The following is a 22,598-nucleotide window of genomic DNA, read 5'->3' as shown; positions in this document are numbered from 1 at the left end:
TGATCCAATCCAGCAGGGGGTGGGGGGGGGGGTGGGGGCAGTGTTGGAGGTGAGAGGCCCCTGTCTCATCCTACCATGGTAAAATATACAGACCTTAACTCAGCCACGCATCTTAATTGCATTTGCTACCAGCTCCCTATCTCCTGGGTCCCTCGATGATGGCTGATGTGAGCTGACTGGAAGATGAACTTTCAGGGAGGGGTAGAGGGGGTGGTGTGTGTGTGCAAGCATGGGACTGAGACTGCGTGTGTGTGTGTGTTGGGGGGAGGAGGAGGGGGGGGGCTAGGGCGGTTAAGGCCACTGAGGTAGAGAAGCATTAAAATGCTGTTTGGCACGAGAGGAGTGAGATGGTTTTCCTGCAGCACATGAGAGGAGTGAGATGGTTTTCCTGCAGCACATGCTCTGCTTAGCGGCGAGGACATAACCAGGCCTGAGTGGCAGGCACTAGAGTGAACCCTCCACTTCAAGGTGTCTGTACATCAGGACTGTTGGAGTAAAGGGAAATCTACACTTGATATTTGATTGCAAACATATCCTGAGGCTTCCTATTATAATAAATCATACACATTTTAATACCATCAGGAGGGTGGGGGTGAAAAACATGATTAAAGATTAACTTTTGTCAGGAGACAGAACGGTAGCCGGTTTTTGAAATTTGCACGAATGTGACAAATGTAGTGTCTAAACCTGGCATTGATTGTACATTTTACTAGTGAACTTGTGCTAGAATAATACGCTGCCATCAATCAGAGAGAAGACCCTGCTGAGGTGCCACAGCATCGCTGGCAGCTTCCTCATCATCAACGTGCCTATTCATCCATTTTAATGTCTAGGTCAATAGAGTCTGACTGACTGATCCGACAACCTCTCTCAAAAGTCTATTTCCCCGTTTGTTAAATTCACCATTCACTGTATTATTTGTAGTGCAGTGCGGAGTGTGTGTGTGTCTGTGTTTAGGGTACCGCTGATGGCTTGGTCTCTTTCAGGTGCAAATACCATCAGATTACCTGGTACGCCACCCTGTCCAGCCTCTAGCATCTCTGGGTGAGACATACGCAAGGCTGGGGAGGCAGAGTGACAATCAGGGGGGACAAGGGGTGATTTGTATCCATCCTCAAAACAGACACATCTCCAGAGGAGCCGTGCTGCGGAGGAAAGAGAGTCCCAGCAGATCCCAAGCAGCAGGATCAGAGCCTGGAGGACAGCAAGCAAGCTAGCAGGAGGACTAAAGCTGCACTGTTTTAAGACCCGACCCACCCCGCACACACACGCATACACACACACACACACGCATACACACACACACACACACACGCAAAGCCTGTAAACACTCACATTTCCACTGGCCCAATTAGTTCTACCATAAGCCAGACCTTTTTCCTTTTAAGAACACGTTTACATTTTAAATCTCTGTTGGTGTGGTTTGATGACAAATGCAAACAGTCAATCTGCTGAGGTTAAGTAAAGCCAAGTTTGCAATAGAACCTGAGTATTTGCCGGTCGCGGGAAGGGAGGGGATGATTTAGGGGTTATCTGGTTTGCCGTGGTTGAAGGAAGATACAACTAAGATAAAACATGACTTCGTTCATCCTTCATTTTGATTTCCCAGGCATTGCACCAATGCCTCATTTCATGAACCGTTAAAGGAAGGACACCCTGTGTCAGTCAAAGTTGTGCGCAAGTGTGTTTGTGTGTGTGTTTGTGTGTGTGTGTCTTGGCTCACAAAGACACCTTGTTCCTTCCAGAAACCCTTATCATCGTCCGGCTTTTAGAAGGCCGTTCCCACAGACCCGGGATCTGATTAGCCGAGCCTCCAGCCCTAGCTTTAACAATTAGAGGGCTGATTCCAGGCCCAGGAGCAGTGGAGCAAGATCACCTCAGACTCAGTCTTTCCTCTCAGGCTCTAGAACCCTGGGTCAACTGCCAGTCAGGACCGACAGGCAGCACTATCTGAAGCCAACATGTCCAGGGGTGTTTTTGAAAGACTAACCAATCCCTGTTAAACAAGTGGAAGAGTGACCGAAAGAGCCACAGGAAGATAAACAGATAGATAGGAGAGGGAGAGAGAGAGAGAGAGAGAGAGAGAGAGAGAGAGATGGAGAGAGAGAGAGATGGAGAGAGAGAGAGAGAGAGAGAGAGAGAGATGAGAGAGAGAGAGAGAGAGAGATGGAGAGAGAGAGAGAGAGAGATGGAGAGAGAGGGAGAGAGAGAGAGAGAGAGAGAGAGAGAGAGAGAGAGATGGAGAGAGAGAGAGGGAGAGAGATGGAGAGAGATGGAGAGAGAGAAAGGGAGCGTGGAAAGAGAGAAGGATGGAGAGAGAAAAAGAAAGAGATTGAGAGAGAGAGAGAAAGACAGATAGATTGAGAGAGATGGAGAGAGAAAAAGAGAGAGATGGAAAGAGAAAGAGAGAGAGATGGAGAAAGAGAGATGGAGAAAGAGATGGAGAGATAAATAAGGGGCCTTGTAGGAGGTGTGTGGTCTGCCTGTCATTAAGACTGAAAGGTTAAGTGCTCATCAGGGTGACTCTGTCTACTCCACTGTGAGAGGAGGGCCGGCAGGTCGTTCAGACAAACGCAAACGTCGCTAATTCACTGTTACTCAGGAGGTCAAAGCTCTCTCCATTATCCTTGCGACCTCCCAACACTGAGGTAGCAGACAAACACCCAAAAGCAACGTCCACAAAGTCCCCTACGCCACCATACAGCAGGTATCACTCAGAGTGCAGTTTGAAGTAGAGCTTAAAGAAATCTCTTTAATCAGATACTGTAGAAAAGATTGGTGCTACGGGTTTTTTTTAAACACGATTTTCCAGAACACAAAGCTTGTTTAGTTGACTTCAGTTAAACAGTTAATTTGACTGTATTTTGTACTATCTTCCATTGTTGACCTGCCTGGAAAGCTATGACAGATTGCAGTCTGCACTGCTACAAATACATTTTATGTCTATGTATTCATGATGGTGTATATTTTCATTATAAGGAAAGGCTGGTGCTGTACATCATTCTGTCAACTGGTTCCATGCGGAACCCTGTGCCCCGCAAAGCAGAATATTTACTCAAAAAACAGGACGTCTTAGTTTCTGACTGACCAGCGCTGACTATACTTGGTCTTATAGAGTTTGAAACAAGTCTACAAGACATGAACAACAAACACTAGAATCTTGTGACAGTCTGGGTAAATACTGAATCTCACTGCACGTTCTTCTAATTGTCTACACTCCCAATTTCATCTGCTGTCTGATTTAAATGTGGCTCAGGTAGATTCTACCACAATTGCTTTTTACATCAATCTGGAAACTCATTTACACACGTTTTATTGATCTGATAAAAAAAAATCTAATGAGTTGGAAAAAAAAGCCAATCTAAACCTGAATTAGAAGCTTCATTAAATGTGAAAATTGGTCAGGGAATAGTGAACATCTGTTTCGGGCAGCATCACAAACTCCAAGGTTACCAAACAGCAATTTACAGCTTATAGACTCAGGCTAGATCCGTGTTACTCGCTAGCTTGACAAAACAACAAGAGTCTACAGGCTTAGAGGGAAGCTTAAAGTGACTGCTGGCGTGAGAGAACAAGAGGAACCCTCGACCTTGGAGGTGCTTTGAAGCGAGCTGGCAGAGTTTCCAGGTTTTGTTTTAACAGCCTTCTACTAGGTGTGTTGGTGGGCTGGTTTACCACTGCTGGTGTCCCAGGGTGCTGGGCCACAGGACAGGGCATGGCTGACTCGCTCTCACTGGGGTCACAAACAGGGCACTGCCCTGGCCAGTTAACTGAAGGCTCGGGGCCCGGGGATTAAGTAAGTCATTTTGAAGTGAATTTGATATTCCAAGGGGGACAGGGCACTGCATGTTACTATGATGTCTAATGGCTTTTGCTGGGTTAAAATACCTGCTGTGCTTTAGGATATGAACTGAGAAGAAATAGGCTCCGTTGAACGTTATGGACACAGATGCTTTGTCACTGTGGTCACAAGTTGTGGGCAAGCTACCTTTGCTGAAGCTTTCTTACCTTTGGGATGTCCGGGGTCCGTGAACTCGTACTTCCCCATTCCAACCGTTCGCAGCATCTGCAGCCCATTAGGACCGTCCTGATTGGCCGATGCTGTGGGCTGGGTCTGAGGTGCCGACTGCCCATTGGTCATGGGCAGTGCGGGGGGCTGGATGAGGGGCAGATTGGGGTGGGGGGTTAGGTGGCCGTTGCCCATCACGCTGTGGGGGTTTGGGTGGACCACCTGGCTGGCGGCTGTGAGGGGCGAGGGAGCGACGGGGTGCTGGGCTGAGGGGTAGGGAGGCTGGTTGGGCATACTAAGCACCATGGAGGGGGGCTGCTGGGAGGAGTGAGGGGGTAGCTGGAAGTGAGCTGTCATCAGGGGGTGGTGGGGGGGCATGGGGGTCTGGATGGAGGGGGTCACCCCTATGATGGGGGACTGGACTGTTACACTGTGACTGAAGGAGGGGGGCTGGGCGAGGGCGTAGGAGTGGGGGAGCAGGCTAGGCTGGCTCACTGCTGATACTGGAGGAACCCATGGAGGACCTGGAGAGGGGGAGAGAGAGGGAGGGAGGGAGGGAGGGAGGGAGGGAGGGAGGGAGGGAGGGAGGGAGGGAGGGAGGGAGGGAGGGAGGGAGGGAGGGAGGGAGGGAGGGAGGGAGGGAGGGAGGGAGGGAGGGAGGGAGGGAGGGAGGGAGGGAGGGAGGGAGGGAGGGAGGGAGGGAGGGAGGGAGAAATAAGAGAGAAAGAATGGGACAGAAGGAAGGAGGGGGACAATGAGAGAGAAACCAAGGAAGTATGAGATAAAACTCTTAAGTAGTGAGAAAAGAATGTTTCAAGAAATGAAACGATGAAAACCCAGTCACTGCCTGTCTGCCAATAACCAATCTACTGTCTCTCTATAACATTGTACTTTTAAGGCGGTGGAGTTCAGTCTAGCCATAAAAGAAGACCACGACAAAAGTTTAATAATACAAGACTAGGTGGACGTCCAGCCTAAATAGGAAAATGTATTATTCATAGAATTTATTTAAATTCCAAATTCAATATATTTTGCATTGAAAGGGATTTCCAAAGTATGGTCCCTTATAGGACCTCATCACTTCTTTCCACATCTCCCGTTTCATAAATGAAACATGCAGTTATAGACAAGAAGGAAGACAAGAAGTTGTTCTCCCCCCCAGAGGTGTCAGTGCTGCTTTACTTTATGTCCATCTGACTTCCTCTCATCACTCACTGCCAATAAAGGAGGCTGGATGTGACAAACCCAATCCTGACCAAACTGTTACCATCAGATGAATTTAAAGATCAGATGAAGTTAGGGACTTTGCTAAAGGGATGTGTGTGTACATTGATTCCTAAGGAAACATGCCGGATAGACAACAAGCAAGGCTGAGTGCTATTTATCATATATAAGTGCGTGTGTTTACTCTGAGAGAGAGAGGCAATCACAGGCGTACCCAGAGGCAAGAAGCCATGGCTGTGAGGATCAGTACTGGGAGGAGAGACTCAGACCCATCTGATTAATCTCATAAATATGCAGCCATATTGGATGACGCCTCTCTCTCTCTCTCTCTCTCTCTCTCTCTCTTTCTCTGTCTCTGTCTCTCTCTGTCTCTCTCTCTCTCAGCAATAAAAATAGCTTGCCACTCCAGAGAAGGGTGAAAGGCTAAATCATACCATGCAAAAGAAAAGAAAGAAGATTAAAACCACATTATTCATGACACTGGCCGTGCAGACTCCCCCGTCTGACTATAGAAAGACACAGAGGGGCTTCTGGGAATATCTCCTTGCGTTAGCTGGAGAGCAGAGGCCACTTCAGTGCATAATTCACATCAGTCCTTGGGCTAATCATCTCCAGCCTTGCACTTCATTTCCTTGTTTTCAACTCCATCCCGAACAGGATTTAAATCACTTGAGAGGAAATAGGGTATCGTGTTAATTCCTAAATGTTGTAGCTTGGTTGTGATTAGCGAGGTTTTAACAAGCAGACCTCTTTTGGTGGCGCTGATTTCAATTTGATACATATCTCTCCTCCTCTTCTCTGTCATTTGTATTAAAGGGCTCCTGTACGTTTCTGAACGACAATCAGTCTTTTGACAAAAAAAGATATATAATGAAGTACAAGACAGAGCTCATTAGCATGGGCCCAACATACACTCATATTTGTAGGCTCTGGCAGCAAAGCTAATGAAAGGTTTAAGAAGGGAAAAGTAATTGCATTAACATTAAATGGATCCCAGTCTTGATTGCTCTCTTGTACCCCTTAATTAAAATGTGTGAGGATGAAATATTGGTTGTTTCATAAGTGCTCCTTCGTCCTTTTAAAAACGCCTATTGCAATTCCAAGAATTGCTCAATCAACCCCTAATTGTCAACGTATCTGGCTCTCATTTTGATGAATATAAATTTAATTGCAAATAAAAGTTAATCTCACGTCAAAGCTTCATAAATGTGACTTTGTCTTTGTACAAGTGAAAGGAAGTTTACTTTTTTTTCCAACAGAAACCTTGTTAAACAGCCAGCCACTGTAAACTTTCCGTAGACACTATTGATTAATTCTGACACACTTGACGGGGGAACTTTTCCGCGACTCAGTTCAGTGAAGTGTGAAGCAGAGTGGGGTTTCATTGCCAATGCTAGTCACAGTTTTGGTGTGGCTCACACACATCAATATGCAACACTATGCTTGGATTTGAGTGTCATATGCACCAAAGCTGCCTGTTGGGTGACATCTCACTCTCCTTCCTCTCTTGGCTAGTCGAGTTAGACACACTGTCAGTATGGCAGCTCCTTCATAGGGCCTTTCAGCTTGCTCTTTAACCCCCCCAGCGGGGCTGCGGGGGGACGCGTGGGGGGGGGGGGGCGGGCGCACGACGGGTGGCACAGCCCACAATGACCACCGAGATTCCTTTAAGAGAAGGATTATTCACTACTGGCCATGGCTGCCGATCGCAGTGTCAGATCACAATGGAACCGAAGTAGATTTCTGCTATTATTATTAGATTAGAGTATTATTTTCAGTGAGTTGTCACTGTCTTTGCACTGACAGCTTAATTATCAAGCAACTACTCCAATTAAATAATTATTGAGACTGTGAATTACAGTTAGCACATAATTAGCTACTAAAGCACAGCTATACAGTAGTGCATTGACACTGTGTTAGCTGAAGAGAATGAATGAAGTGAGAACGAATAACAGTTGCAGGAAACATTTTGCTGCGTATACACAGCATTCTAGACTGCGTTTGCTACGACAGTGATGTGAGGCGAAAAGGTACATGAGAGCACGAGCACTCTCTATATTATTTTTAAATTAGACCCATTTGCAATGAGCAGGAGGCAAGAGGCCAGAGGAGCAACAGAGGCAAATTGACTGCTCTAGGGCAGAGCCATTCTGGGTGAGTTCATTAGAATGGGAGCAAAACTTCCAGCACTTGCTTAACCCATTACTGTCAGTCTAGGTGCCACAGTAGGCCTCTTCACTCCTGACAGCTCTTTAAAGTGGCTTGGATAGCTTTAATATCGGTGACACTGAAATTAGACTGTGTCAAGATCCATTAGAGAACTTTGAGAGTTGTGTAAAACCTGAAATGCTAATACGGACTGCTGCTAGCTTGATTTGATCTACCTCTTAACGACAAAATAACTACTGTGTCTACAGTGTGCTAAATATGATAACCGATAAGAATGTGTACACACAAACATACTGTACATGTATAAATTACTGTGTGTGTGTGCATGTTGTGTGTGTGTGCATGTTGTGTACATGTGCATGTTGTGTGTGTGTGCATGTTGTGTACATGTGCATGTTGTGTGTGTGTGCATGTTGTGTGTGTGTGCATGTTGTGTGTGTGTGTATGCATGTTGTGTGTGTGCGTGAGTCTGCATGTTGTGTGTGTGCGTGAGTCTGCATGTTGTGTGTGTGAGTCTGTGTGTGTGTGTGCATGTTGTGTGAGTGTGTATGCATGTTGTGTGTGTGAGTCTGTGTGTGTGTGTATGCACGTTGTGTATGTGTGCATGTTGTGTGTGTGTGCATGTTGTGTGTGTGTGCATGTTGTGTGCGTGAGTCTGTGTGTGAGCGCTAGTACCGGTGGGCTCGCTGTCCCGGTGCTGCTTGTTGGGGGGCTCGTCTGTCTCCCAGGGTGTGAGCTGGTTGATGGGCGTCTGGCCCCACCGCACCCCCGGGGCCAGCAGCAGACCCGGGGCCTGGCTCTCTCCAGGAGACAGCCCCGACACCTGCAGCACACACAACACAACAACAACAACACATTAGGCAAACGCACCAGCCAAGCTTTCATCTACACCCCCGTCTCCAAAAGCATCTGCTAAAGCTGAGCTGAGGTGAAAAGGAGAATAGCCACACTGCAAAAAAAGGTCTGCTAAAATACAAGAAATGAACAGAAAATGACTTAATACTAGTGAAATTATCTTGCTGCATGGACAGATAATTTTACCCCAACAATATATCTTAAAATAAGTTGGTTCCAGTCTAAAAATAAGTAGGCTTAAGAATATACCACACATTAAAAGATAGAAACTAGTAAGTCATTTTGGAAACAAGATAGTAAATATTATATTTCCAGAACTAAGATTTTAGATCTTGGCAAGCAGAACAATTCGCAGTGAGTCCAGAAACAGACTTGTGAACACGTGTAGACGGGAGCATAGTGAGCTGACGCGTGAACACGTACACGTGTACGCAACACGGTACACGGGCGCTTGATCAGCTGATAGCCAAAGTGTTCAGGGACCTACTGTGACCAGGCGTGAGAGAAAGCAGTCTGATACACAGGGCAGAGAGAACTCTGATTGCAGTAATTGGTGAGGATGCTGATTGCAATCTCACAAAAGGCCCAGAATAACTGACTACATTCGCAAGAGCACTTGATCATATAGATTGAGCCTATGGTATGTTATTATTCAAATATAATGTTTAACGCTCTAATTAGGCGTAAAGTGCAGGCTTACTGCGTGGTGTGGTGCAACCTTTGCCCTGCATGGGTGGATTTCTCAGAATAAATGTTTATAAAGTGAAGGAAAGCCTTAGACCTAAAGCCTGACACAACAGAAGCATTGGAAACACTTTATTTCGATGGTCCGTCTGTTGACACGCTATAGGTTATCAGTACCTACTCGGTAGCATGTCAACAATGTATCTGGTTACATTCAACAAAACAGTTTCAACAGATATGTAGTTATGCATTCAACTGACTGTCTGTAGATTATCAGGTGCATTTCAAGTGTTGATCTACAGATTTCACTAAAAGTGTCTGCTAACTTTCAAAGCTTGTTTTCAACAGGTCGTTAACCAATATTCAACTAACTATCTGTAGATTGAGTGTTGCATTTTGATAGTCCACTTGTTGGCACACTAAGTTTTAGGTAGCTATATAGTGGCATGTCAACAACTTATCGGTTGACATTTAACAGTTTCAACAGATAAGCACCATACATTCAACTAACTGTTGACTATCAGGTGCATTTTAAGTGTTGATCTACATATTGTACACAATGTCTGCTGACTTTCCAAATTTTTTTTAAAACCAAAATTCAACTAATTGTCAGTTAACTAATACGTTTACTGTCTGTTGACAATGTATTGATTCTCAACTAAAGATAATGTGCTTTTCTTCGTTAGTATTTACAAGCTGTTAAGTATGAAAACAAGCTTTGAAAGTCAGCAGACACTTCCAGTAAAATCTGTAGATCAGCACTTGAAATACACCTGATACTCTACAGTTAGTTGAATGCATAACTACACATTGTTGAAACTGTTTTGTTGAATGTACACGGATACATTGTTGACATGCTACTGAGAAGTTACTGATAACCTATAGCGTTTTAACCGACGGACCATCGAAATAAAGTGTTACCGAAGCATTGATATTGATTTCAAACAATTTACCTTCAAACTGAAGAAACCTGTTCTCCAGGCAGAGATGAGGAACAGAGAAAAATGGCCTTCAGAAAACCGCAGCGATATCAGTGTGAGAGTTGGGATTAAACCCATCTGCAACAAATACAACTTTGAGCTAGCTGGCTGCCACAGCACAGGTCAGCACAGGACGTCCAATATGTTCTGCCGATGGCGGAGGGAGGAATGTTATCAGGGCTCCCCAACCTGATGAAAACACAAGGGTCAATCACCATCGGACCCCACAGCAATATTTGCTCCTTTGTATCTCCAGTAGGGAGGCAGGGTTTAAGACCCAGGTTACGGAGCGGTTGGGCAGGGTGGGTCAACGTCGCATCGCGGCCAGCCTTCTGAGTTAATAGAAAAGACCTAGTCACCAGACCTGTCTGCACCTGCTCTCAACCCTCCCTCCATTCCATTATCCACCCTGACCTCCACTTCATCAAACTGCCCATCGTGAATTTCTCTCAGACGCATCGACAGACCACGTACCGTTCTCCCTTCTAACCAGACTCCAACTCAATGATTGTCCGGCTCGCTGAATGCACAATCAAACCAGTGCTGTTTTGAATGAATGTGTAGCTTTACATACATGATGGTTCCCATCTCTGAGAAATTCCCATCCTCCTGAAATGTGGCTTTATCACAGCCTTCTATAAGATGTATCGCTGTGCCACTGCTGAAGCAATTATTACTGATAGTACAGATCTGTAAGTACAGGGAATATCAGACAACTTTAAGTTAATTTAAGTGCCACATGCTTGGTGAATGCACATGTATTTTACAGTCTTACTTCACAAGGCAAAAGTAGATAAGAAAATATCTTATAGCAACAGTAGTAATTCTGACTCGAAGTGTGCATCGAGGGGCAGCTCAAACTGCCAGGCTTGAGTCTGTTGCAGTATGTCCAGCTGCTGTTGGAGTACACTGCTGAACACAATCCAGCTTAGGCAGGAGGAGAGTGAGATAGCTGAGACTGATGGAAAACATCAGCTCTTAATACCTGGGAGCTAACAACGCTCCGAGGAAAAAGAGGGCTCCGTTTCTCTGAGGAGAGTTGTTTTGCTGTCTGCGATCTGCAGTAGTTATCACCGTAATGAGAGCTTAGTTCCTTCAACGCTGTTCCTCCCTCCTCCGTTACCCACGTTCTGCCTTTCCTCTGCAGTGAGATCCCCAATGAGACTCCGGCTCTCTAAACCGTCTAAATAATCTCTAAAATACGCCCAAAAGAATCGTTTCCCTTGTCATTATCTCCTAAGAGCGGATCCGTAGGACATTGTTTGACAGCACAGGCACTCTCCGCTATCTGTCATCATCACAATGTCAATGAAAATTATTATAATTGAAAACGATCAGCTCTGAAATGTCAAACACACACACACACACACACAAACTCTCACACACAGCCCCTATAGTGTGATTATTAAGATGGCAGAGTATCCGCAGGCAGGTGAGCAGCATAGGATTTGCTGTCGTCACGCGTGTGTCGGTCCCTTTCTCCCCTGCCTCCCATTATCACTGACCGGCAGGTGGATTCCTCTGACTCCACAAAAACCAAGCTGGAGACACAGGAAGAAAAAAAACGGTGGAAAGGGAACAGGGGGAAGAAAAGACAGAAAAATATTTTTTGGGGTGCCAAGATGAGAATTTTTTCTTTTGTGACTGGCTGGGGATTTTGACCAAACCAACAGCTCTGTTCCGTATGTGGAAGGTTCCGGAGTACAGGTGCACAGTGAAAAAAACCCTCACACACTCACACTCCAACACACTTTTGGAACACACACACACAACCTCAAACTCAAGCATCTGCACATGCAAACACCCACACACACAAGCCATACTTATTATATTGCAACTCTTAAAAATGACAGCTTTTCCGGGTGACATCCCAACACACACTCGTGCACACGTACTGAACATTAGGTCACGTCTTGTCAAACAACTCCAAGCATTCATCTAGTGCATCTAGAAAAACACAAGCATTCTGTTGAAGTTTCATTACAAATCTACTGTGGCAGTCTGCTTCAGAATAAAGGTCTACCACAGCCTGCAGCCCAGTGCGAACTACATACAGGACAACATACAGCTCTCTATTGGATTCCTGATGTATCAAATCCATGTACAACACACTCATAGTACATATAGTAATTCTTTTTTAATTAACTATATTTTGATAATAGGTCTACTCCCCACAAACACACACACACACAGAGACACACTACACACGCACACAAACACATGAATACATAGAGTTTAACTAACTAACTGTAAGTACAGTGCAAACTGTCCACAAAATAATTGCACATTACTGTGGCTTACAAAACTCAAATAATTGTCGCTATGGTTACCCAACTGCCTCTGAGCTGTGTCATGAAGCTTCTGCCAGACAGTAACAGGGGTTCTTACACACACACGCACAGCCACACACAAACACACAAACTAACATGACTGAATCATCATACTTCTGTATGTTTTTGCAAGAACAAAGACCCGTGCCTTTGCTTGCCATGGGAATAGCCTCCCCCTCAATAGAGGCTGTGGGCATTGATTGTTTAGAACCAGACCTGGCCTTCTATCACAGTCCAAACAAACAGGACTTTGTGTTTGCAGAGGTACTTTTGCTGAACCCATACACTGGGACTTATAAAATACCTCACTCTTTAAAAAAACCTGATGAAAGGTGAACCCAGGGACACACAGGAACACCCACACATCCAGCCTCACCTCCACACACACACACACACACACACAATGTTTGAGCGAGGGGAAAGCATGTAAGATTGAGGTATTAAGAAATGGCTGTCCAGTCGTGAGATGAGTTCTAGGATCTCCTGAGAAATCAGTTTATTACTCAACTCAGTGTGAGAGAGAGAGAGAGAGAGAGAGAGAGATAGAGAGAGAGAGAGAGAGAGAGAGAGAGAGAGAGAGAGAGAGCGAGAGCGAGAGCGAGAGACAGGCATGTCTATAAGACTGCAGTCCCCATGGTGCCCAAAACTTCACAGCACAAACTGATCAAATCAACAAACTGCTGTGAGATTTAATAACAGGTTTAAGGGAAATTAGTAGGAAAGCAAGAGAGTGAGGGACTGACTCATTGTGTAAGGAGGTGTGTGTGTGAGAGAGAAAAGAGACTGAAGCAGAGGGATAATGCAAACACACACAACACAAATACACATACACACACACACACAGGTCAGCAACAATACTATTGTGAAAAGCTAATCTCATGAAATGTCATTAGCGGAACTGCCAGACACAATGAGATAGCACCGTGAAGCGAGCTGCCTTGCGCTACACCGGTTTATTACGTTCTGCCTTTTAAGGTTGCGTGTTCCACTGGTGACACGCCTTTTTATGGACAAGGAGGAAATAACTGGCCGCAGGCTGGTGGCATCGCCATCTCTCTGTAATATTGCTTGGCTGCCATGGTAATCGAGCTAGGGGTGTTGAAGCCTTGTTGTTTTGATTCAGACAGCTTTATCAATTAATGAATGGCCAAACAGTCACACGAAGCACACTCGCTGGGTTCCTTATGGCACCATTTGTGGTGGCCGTTATTGTTAGATTTAAATGCACCCGAGCTATGATGCGGCATTACACCTACAAGATCGGACCCCATCTCTCAGGAGATCCGTGTAGTCAAATTGAATCGTAATCTAAATATCAACAACGCCTGCTGTAGCTGTAGCAGTTTATTTATTTATTTTTCGCACCAGCAAAGTGATATCACATTATGATTCCACACCATAAACAAATCACGGGGAACAGTACTGTATGTGCAGGCGAGGAAATGCAATTTAACTCCAGCAGAAAAGGGTTTTTCTTCCCTTCGGCCAGGCACTGTCTGGGGGAGACGGAGAGAATGTAGCAGAAATGCGGAGAGTGATGGAGGTAACGCTTTGTGTCTGAAAAGGAGAGGGTGACGGGGAGGGAGGGGGATGATGGGCAGAGGGAGAGAGACCCATCCATCATACACGCTCGTATCATCTCGTCTGACATGTCATTTTCAGCTCTTCTAGGAAAGAAAAAGCCCAACCTTTTTAAAGGGTCTTCCGACTGAAGCCTGGACCCACCGTGGAATGATGACCCACGGCGAACGCAAAGGAACAACCTGCAAAGAGTCTTGTTCTGCTCGCCATTCACCTACACAGCTGCATCCTCTGTGTGAATACCCCAAGACACCTAAATGCGAGGTGCATTTGTTCTGGGCTGACGTCTTCATGGTCCTGAATGGTGGAGCGAGCGCATGGGGAAGCTGTAGATAATCTGCAAGACTGTGGCTAAGCAGAGCATCTCCCTCGTAAACAAAGAGACAATTTCGCCATTTTGGGAGCCATTTTAAGATGCAGTGGTGGTTAACATGGCGAACTGCGCTTTGCTGTGGACAGGCAGAGTATTGGATTTGACAGCAGGCTGCTGGACTGAGAGAATAGAAACAGAGATATTGTTTTCCTTGTCAGCACGGTAGCAAATGCACAGTGCTGAGGGAATCTACAATATCTGTTTTAACTTGATCAAGTTCAGCAGCTCCTACCACCGAGTTTATTTTTAGTTTTATCGTACCGCATTGCCCTTACCAGAAAATAACTTGTAATCCAGAAGATACTGATGAAGATGTTGTACTTCTATAAACACTATCATACTTGTATAAGAAGACAACAATGTATGTTTATGAAATCCTGTTGAGGGACTTGTTCATTAAATGTTACAATGCTGGCTTTAGGCTGCAACCTGCATACAACCTGCATCACAGCCACTGGGATTTAGAAGGATGAATTCATAATGAAGCTCATTCAAACTCCGGCCCCTTTATTCTAATGCATGGCATTGTTAGAGGGCTGCCAAGCGATGTAGAGGAACTGAAATTGATAACCTGGTCTTTTCATAGCACAACCTACCTTCCCCCTGTACCCTCGCTTAACACTGACCCCCAACAGGGAGCCCCCTTGACAGACAAATTATATATTTTATACATTGCGTATATAATACATATTATATATACACTGTATATATACAAACACAGCTAACCAAAGCCTGGAGGAGATCTTTCACCCTCGCTGCAGAGAGAGTCAACGTAGAGACGCTTAATTTCCCCCCCCCGCCCCCCCGGGCAAACGACTGAAGGGGAACGGACTTCACTTCCATTGAAATTCCTGCTAAGACACTTGGACAGCTCGGTGCCCTCCGCATCAGCACACACGTTCCGGAAAACAGGAGCGCGGTCAGGGCCGGCGCGGCCGACAGGCTTCAGTAAGAAGCCGAGGCCTGGAAACCCGGCCTAATATCCCATGAGTGCCCGCCCGGTGGTTCGGGAGCCACGTCCACCGCCCACTCCAACATTCCCTCTGTCCACTCCTTGAAGAGCACTGGGGTTGTTTTTGGCTACTCTCCTTGTTTTGGAGCCTGTAGCATGTGCTACCGTAGAGACGCTACTGTTTAGGTTTGGGCTGCTCGGTGGTTGTGCAGTAGCCCGCAGCTTTGGCTGAAGGAGGCAGCAGCAGCAGCAGTCGGGCTCTGGGGAGAGGGGCCGGTGATTGGACGGAGGGTCTGATGAGACCTCCAGGCGTCATAAGACCGCCTCCCATAGGACATCATGTGGGCCACTGTGTCCGCGGCCTACCCTCACAGCGGGCAGAGAGAGGCTCGGGACATCACAAGGCCCTGACCTCGGCTGATGTTTGGCGAGAGTATTGGGAACCAAATGTCCTGCGCCTGTCACAATTGTAGCCATGGGGACCGAGAGGCGACTTTATGGTTCTGCTTGAGCAAAGCTGAGGGAGGAAGTCTAGACGTGTACAAACACAAAGAGATGGTACAATACCCACAGCAGTGTGCGAGGGACAAACCCTCTGGTTATCCAACAGTGGCAATTCTCTTTTCAAATCTAACATGGAATGAATATGGGTTCTGCAGTCCCAAGTGAGAGAGTTAAAAGGGGGATTATTTTGTAACTGCCTGATAATGAAGGGAAAGGCCAAGTTGAGCGCTTCTGTTATGGACAAGAGTGATCAGTACAGCTGACATTCAGGACAGCTCTTCCATAAGAGGTAGAAGTGTCCTACAGGAAGAGCTGAGAACTGTTATGATAAATGAGTACTCTCATTGCTGCAACAATCTACATAAAAAAAAAAACACACATCTATGATGTTAAGAACAATGGGTGGAGGTGTGTTTGTTTGTGTGGGCAAGAGTTTTCCAGGAATTGACAGGGAAGTTCATTCCTGTTCAATTTAAAAGCCATTTCAAACACTCCCACCTCTGTTCAATACAGCCGACACAGCTGCTGGTGACAATGCACAGGCCCTCCTCCGCTTACAGTGCTGAATATTAATTATGGAAACTACAAAGGCAAGTTCAATCAAGCAAATTATTTTGGGGGGGGAAGTCGTGACTCGAGTCGTAGATTACGAATCTAGTTTTTAAAATAAGCATGGGGTTGTGAGACAAGACAGAAGAAATCCGCCAAGAAAAACGAGCCCCTCGGAAATGAAGTGTAGCTGCGGCTGGCTCAGTGCTGCACAGTCCGTGGTGGTGGCAAACGAGGGGGGAAGCAGGGCAGACAGAGAGAGGCAGTCTCTGAGAATAAGCAGTCACACAAGGATAGAGGCAGCCTCGACAACAACCGTAAACAACAAGAATCCGCCTGCTCGGAAATACTGTCTGATGATGTCATATTTCCAGCCAAATCGCTTACAAAAGACTTGAGGTCACAATGAAAATACACCAGTCCAGACTGACATTCTGCTCTCACTGTGTTGAGGACGGGAAATGTAATGGACATCAGAGGAACGATGTATTCAGACTAACAGAACCTACTTTATTTATCTGTACAGTAAATCAATACCGGATACATTATAGTCAGAGTGAGAATTATACAATGACAATCGGGGGGGGTCAACTTCTTTTCCAGGGCGTAAAGTAATATTTACGATAACAGGTAAGAATGATATATAAATGTATCGACCCCCCCAACCTGTGGTTTTTACCTCTTTTGGGGGGGTCCAAGTCTTAATTAGGGGGGGCAAACCCCCCCAAGCCCCCCTGTAATTCGAACCCTGATTATAGTGAGAAAAGTAAAAATATCATCCACATCTAGCCATTCGTATCTTACAGCATGTGCTGCAGCTTTCCTTACTCTTAGCTAGCTTTCTCGTTACTCTTCAACTCATAATCTCTCCGACATGTATTGAACACATCGCAGCAGCTACAGAGAGTGTGTTCCAGTCGAGGTAGGGCGCAGACAAATGTCTCCCATATTTCATTTTTGATATGCCAAACTGCCGACTGTCTGACCGCTGATGGCAGGCCTCATTAATAGAAGTGTTGTTTGAGAATCTGAGACATACGCGGATGGATTTGCAGGAAGGAACCCTGACATGTCCTTCGTTAGAGATTCCGTGTTGCTGTACCAGACAGCCTGTGAATATATCAGCCCCCCCCCCCCCCCAAAAAAAAAAAAAAAAACTTACGCCAAACTATATCCTCTTAAAACATTAGTCTTTTTTTTTTTTCGGTGGCCATTTTCAAGTCAGTCTTTGTTGGGTCTGGCTGAATGGGTTCCAGCTCCCCCGGGTGTGTGAGGGGGATGAAAGACAGACTTTTATCCCAGAAGATGAAGTGGTCAGTGGCTAAGCGAAGCGATGGCTAGGCACCCTGTGGTACAGCTCCAAGGTGTTGCCGGCACTGGGAGAGTCTAGCCGACACGCAGCCAGAGGGAGGCTACACGAGAGAGACACGCTGGGATCATTACTGCCTTGCCTGGGAGGATAAACTAAGGGAGGGTCCTTAGTACACTAACACTGCAGTAGGTGAACAACAAGAGAGGATTGGTGAAGATTTAGATTTGTTTTTACTCATAAAGAGGGGATTGTTTAAAAAAGGGAGTTTCTTTCATTCAAACAGGAATGTGCAGCCAGCAATATGGCCCAACACAGTTTTTTTTGTTAAGCTAATTTGGTTTTATCCATATGGAAAAACTCATTTCAAGGTCCACATCTTGAATGGAGGGTCTCGAACGACAGGTAAAATATAGATGTTTTCTTTTGAGTGTTATGATTTTGCTCCATCTATTTATTTTTTTCCTCCCCACTTCAATACCATTGCCGTAAAAACGTTCTGGTGCGGTTCCACATTTTACAATGAACACAGCTCCACAGAAAATACTTTAAAATGACGTGTGACTTCTTTTTTTCTGCAGAATACAGAAAACCAGTTTGCCGACACCAATGCTTCTGTCAATGCACTGCTGGCTCTCAAATTGTGAGGGTCATTCGTAAGTGTTTTTTTTCCCTCACGTCTTTCAAGTCATACTATGACAGCAAGTACAGCCACTTCTAGAAATAAGCCCGGCCGAATAAAATCTTGCAGTTCTACAGGAACACAGTAAAAAATCCATTGATAAAGACCTCTTGACAGTAAAACATCTAAAACATGCAAAGGGTCAATATCTTCTATACGGTAATGGAGGAGAAATCCCAAAGAAGCCTTCAGAAAGCCTGGAGCGTGGCTGGGAGACGGTAAAATCAATGTGTACAAACATGCTGCCTGTTTCTTTGTTTTCGGCCATGTTGGCGCCCCACCCTCCCGGTGCAAGGTGGAGCACAAACGGCTAGGCTCAAAACTATCAGGGGTGAGGTGCTGTACGGAATGACTTAACGCCTTGCAGTGCTATCAAAGAGGAAAAAAACAGAGAGAGAAGTGTATCCGACTTGCTGGGCATCCATTTGTTTTCCCATTAATCTACAAACTGCTGAAAATCACAGATCTTCCCGTTACCTGTTTCCTTGCCTCAATGCCGGCAATCAACACACTCTCTAAAGGCTGTGAGAAATAGTCCAAGACATAGGCAGACACACAATCACTTTGGACCACTATTTTTGGTACTCTCTCTTTTCGGTGACGCTTCTCTAAATCCTTCATGATCCTTCAGATGCTTTGCATACAAGGCCACTAAGTGCAATTTTCTCTAAGATTTTAATTGCATTGTAGATCAAATACAATTTCAGTCTAAAAGGTATACTGAATGGAGTGACAGCACTCTGGGATAAAATGTTGCCGTCTGACTTGAATAAGAGAGCAATAAACAGTTTTAATTGATTAAATTCAAGGGACTAATCCCACGTGTGCACGCACACACACATGCACACGCACACACAGATACACACACATACACACACACAGACACACACACACACACATACAAACACACACCACACACACATACAAACACACACACACACACAAATCATCTCACATGGATCCATGTACAGTAACAGGATGCAGCATAGCATCAATAAATGATCATGCAGTGACATGTCCTACTATTTATAATTCAATGAAGTGCAGAAACTCTTCATAGAATATCATTACACTACATGCATGAATATGGCAAAAAAACAAACAAAAAAACATACATTTAAGAGTTTGTTTGGGCTGCAAAGCGTGTTCAAATACACATCCAGGACCACTTCTGAGAAGGCAGCAGCACTCTGAGGAACAAGAACTGTGCTGTGCGCCCATGCTTCTCCTCACCTACCCTCTCTGTGGATGTGTTGACAGCAGTGTAATCTGTGAGTTGGAAGCCGGCGAGTCTGCTAAGTCTCTTGTAGAAATACGCTGTGGAAGCGAGGGAAGGGGTGTGCAGGACAGGGTATCCTCCTCCTAAAGCTTATTGAGCTGTCAGGTTTGAGTTCCTATCAGACACCATTGATTTCTTGTCACATATTAGGGAGGATGGGCTTTTACACCCCTCTCTGTACCAGTCGGCTTCTCGGCCCCAAACGCAGACATCAGGAAGTCCATGTTTGCCTATCGATTTGGGTTGACACAGAGAACTGTCCCTTATTTCAACTGATCCCAGTCGAAGGTGCCTGGTGGGGTTTCTTTCTGTAATCTTTAAGGGAAACCATCAGACTTAAATAAGGGGGGGTGGGGGGTGGCACGATGGAGCCAATATAAGGTGTCATTGTGTGACAGAGAGAGCCAGTTTAATGGCACTATTAGGTCTAATTGTGGACACCTCACGGAACTCCCGTTCCAACACTGTGGACGCTGTGAGAGACCAGACAGTCAAAATGGATTTCAGCTGCATTTTTCTGACCTTTCCATCACTCATTGTTGCTCTCAAGAATAATTCTATTGGACAGTGAGAACCCATAATGACAGTTTTTTTGGAAGACCTGCAGAGAACCATGACAATGATCAATGATGATTAAGTTTTAACACTTGGGACACAACGATACACAAAAAGGGGGTCCGAAAGAAAACTGAAGAAATATGAACACATCAATATACCTTTGGTATTTGGAGGCGAATGCTAATAACTCAAAACTGAGAAAACACTTCCTTGTAAGTGCCCTCCATGTCATAACCGACCAGGCGAGACATCCACATGAGAGGCCAGTGCCTTTTTCATAAATCTGCAGTGTTCCCGGAGCACAATAAATAGGTTGTGTTCTCCATGGAGACGAGCCCTCATAATGGAGATATACAATAGGCATGCAGAGGACATTGCTTGTGAGAATAGCCACAATCTCACAGCTACGCCTGGACATTAGCAAGAGTCATTAGGCCTGTTTAAATGAGGTCGTTAAGCTGATGAAATGAGGCCGTATATTTGAGTGTGGAAGAAAGGAAGAGTTCCTGTTCCTCATTGTTAGACAGTCTCTTCTGAGTCAAGTGCACCATAAGTCTGGCAGAGAAAGGAGGGGTCCTGCATGGGGCGTTTAGCAAAAGCTGAAAGTCAGCATTTCAGAGAGTTCACACGAAACCTCCATCACTGTCAAATCAACTTTAATAGCGGCAATATCTCCCAAAATAATTTAATCGTGCAGCTACATTTGTATGCAAGACTTGATAATACAGCTATGAGAATGCAATCATTGGACAATGCTTTTATTCCCCTACAGCTAATATTGTTTTAAACAGATTTGACTGGTGAGAGGTTGAGAAGGCCCTTTGCTACGGTCTCCACCACCCAGAGACACGCTTGAGCCTCACGTCTCACTTTTCTGAAGCCTTTCCCCATACACACCCGAATGAAGAACAAATCAATCTCGTCCACAGTCACGTCCTACACTTTAACATGTCCTCCAACTGTAGGTCAGTTTAAAGCACAGCCTTTTATTCTCAGTTGATTGTTAATCTACACTTCACAATTACTTCTGAATCGCCAGAAAATCTCAACACCGCAAGGACATCGCTTGTGAGGTGGTCATGTCTCATTCACGACGGGAAAGGTCCTCGCAAGGATCACGGAGTAAGAATGTGCTTTAGCGGCAGGAGAATACAACTAGGTCTGAGTTCTACAGAAACCAAAAGCTACTCAAGGATGAGACAGTTCAACCACACAGAGATATAAACTGTCATTCTGCTTGACAAGGTCTCTGACAGGGTTTGACAGAGACTGCGGCTTTAAGAGCTTGGAGATGGAGTAAGCATGGCCATAAAGACCGAGAGCTTACGTTTAAACATCCATCGTTACAGCAGCTGTGAGGCGGGTGACCCCCTAAGCCCAAACACTGAAATATGACAACACTTTCTCTCTGTATAGTGACACGTCCCATTCCAATGCTTATCTAGGATTATGGCTTTGATTACTCAACAAACTCTTTTGTATGAATGGTGATTCACACAAAAGTTTTGCTCTGGTGATATTTTTTATATCTTTTCTTTTTTAGTCACTGCCAGTGAACCTTACTGTGTATAGATTAGAATCTAGTATATCTGCTGTTTGTGTTGTGATGTACCTAAGGTTCTGAAAACGGACAGGCAGCAACATTTTGCTATACCACTGAACTGATGTTGTACAGTAGACAATTAATTATTGATAGACATATCATGGCAACCTCAGTAAATAAATGATCATAATGTTAATTCATGCTCCAGTTTGATGATGCTTTCCTTTTCCTTCGTTTTTTGCCCATGTCTGTAGCAGAGTGCGACCCTCCAGAACGCCTGGTGTACGGTAAATAGCCCTTAAATTAGGTCCCTGGCCTTCCAGCTTGGTTATCTGTGATGATCGGAACAGTGTGTGCTGCTTGAAAAGACTCATTTCCCTTCTGGCGCATCATTTAACATGTCTCATTTGCGCAGGAAATATGCAGGTCACACATCCAGAGATTTCTGGTCACATTTCTACCTCACATAATACACAACTAAATAATCTGGATAAAAACAATGGCAATTTTTTTTTTGATTTTTTTTTTTTTTTGGGGGGGGGGGGTTATCATGTAATAAATATTAATACCATTCATTTGAACAAGTTAAATCAGAAGTCTGTGCCTTAAGCTATAAGGACAAAAACATTTTCTGGTAACTGCACCTCAACCTAGATCTTTCAAGGGCAACTGAATCTGACTCCAAAACACAATCTGAAAATGCTCAGCAACACTTTAAGAAAAAAGAAATGTTGAAAACATTTATGTAAATTCTTGGTTACTGTTAATGTTAGTGTCGTGAAAAAAGAGAGATGGTTCGCAACCTCATCAATTTCATGACACATGACATGACAAAAGCTTCAGAGAGGATAATGATAATTATGTTTCACAGACAAAGATATTATAAGACGTTTAAATATATATTTTAGCTTTATTTTTTTACAAGATCTAACTATTGTCCATGCTTCATAAAAAATACAAATACATTGAGTTAGCTGTCAAAGGTCATAAGTAACAAAAATTATGTTCTGGTCGATG

At 44.9% G+C, this 22,598-nt stretch overlaps 1 protein-coding gene across 1 annotated transcript in view; it reads right to left on the bottom strand.

Annotated features, from left to right (window-relative positions):
* Window positions 1-19,704, bottom strand: part of klhl29 (kelch-like family member 29) — an 82,635-nt gene extending 62,931 nt beyond the window's left edge. The window contains exons 1-4 of the mRNA XM_084700290.1: window positions 19,662-19,704; window positions 19,439-19,518; window positions 8,078-8,225; window positions 4,009-4,533 (exon numbers count right to left, since the gene is read on the bottom strand). Coding sequence (XP_084556416.1) covers window positions 4,009-4,533; window positions 8,078-8,225; window positions 19,439-19,518; window positions 19,662-19,704 — 796 coding nt within the window. The remainder of the gene's footprint in view (window positions 1-4,008; window positions 4,534-8,077; window positions 8,226-19,438; window positions 19,519-19,661) is intronic.
* Window positions 19,705-22,598: the final 2,894 nt, after the last annotated feature.

Source organism: Hypomesus nipponensis, chromosome 6 (genome assembly GCF_054491055.1).
Source record: "Hypomesus nipponensis isolate SF chromosome 6, ASM5449105v1, whole genome shotgun sequence".
Classification (NCBI taxonomy): domain Eukaryota; kingdom Metazoa; phylum Chordata; class Actinopteri; order Osmeriformes; family Osmeridae; genus Hypomesus; species Hypomesus nipponensis.
Note: the sequence above shows the minus strand (reverse complement) of the source record. Positions and strands in the feature narration are given on the sequence as shown.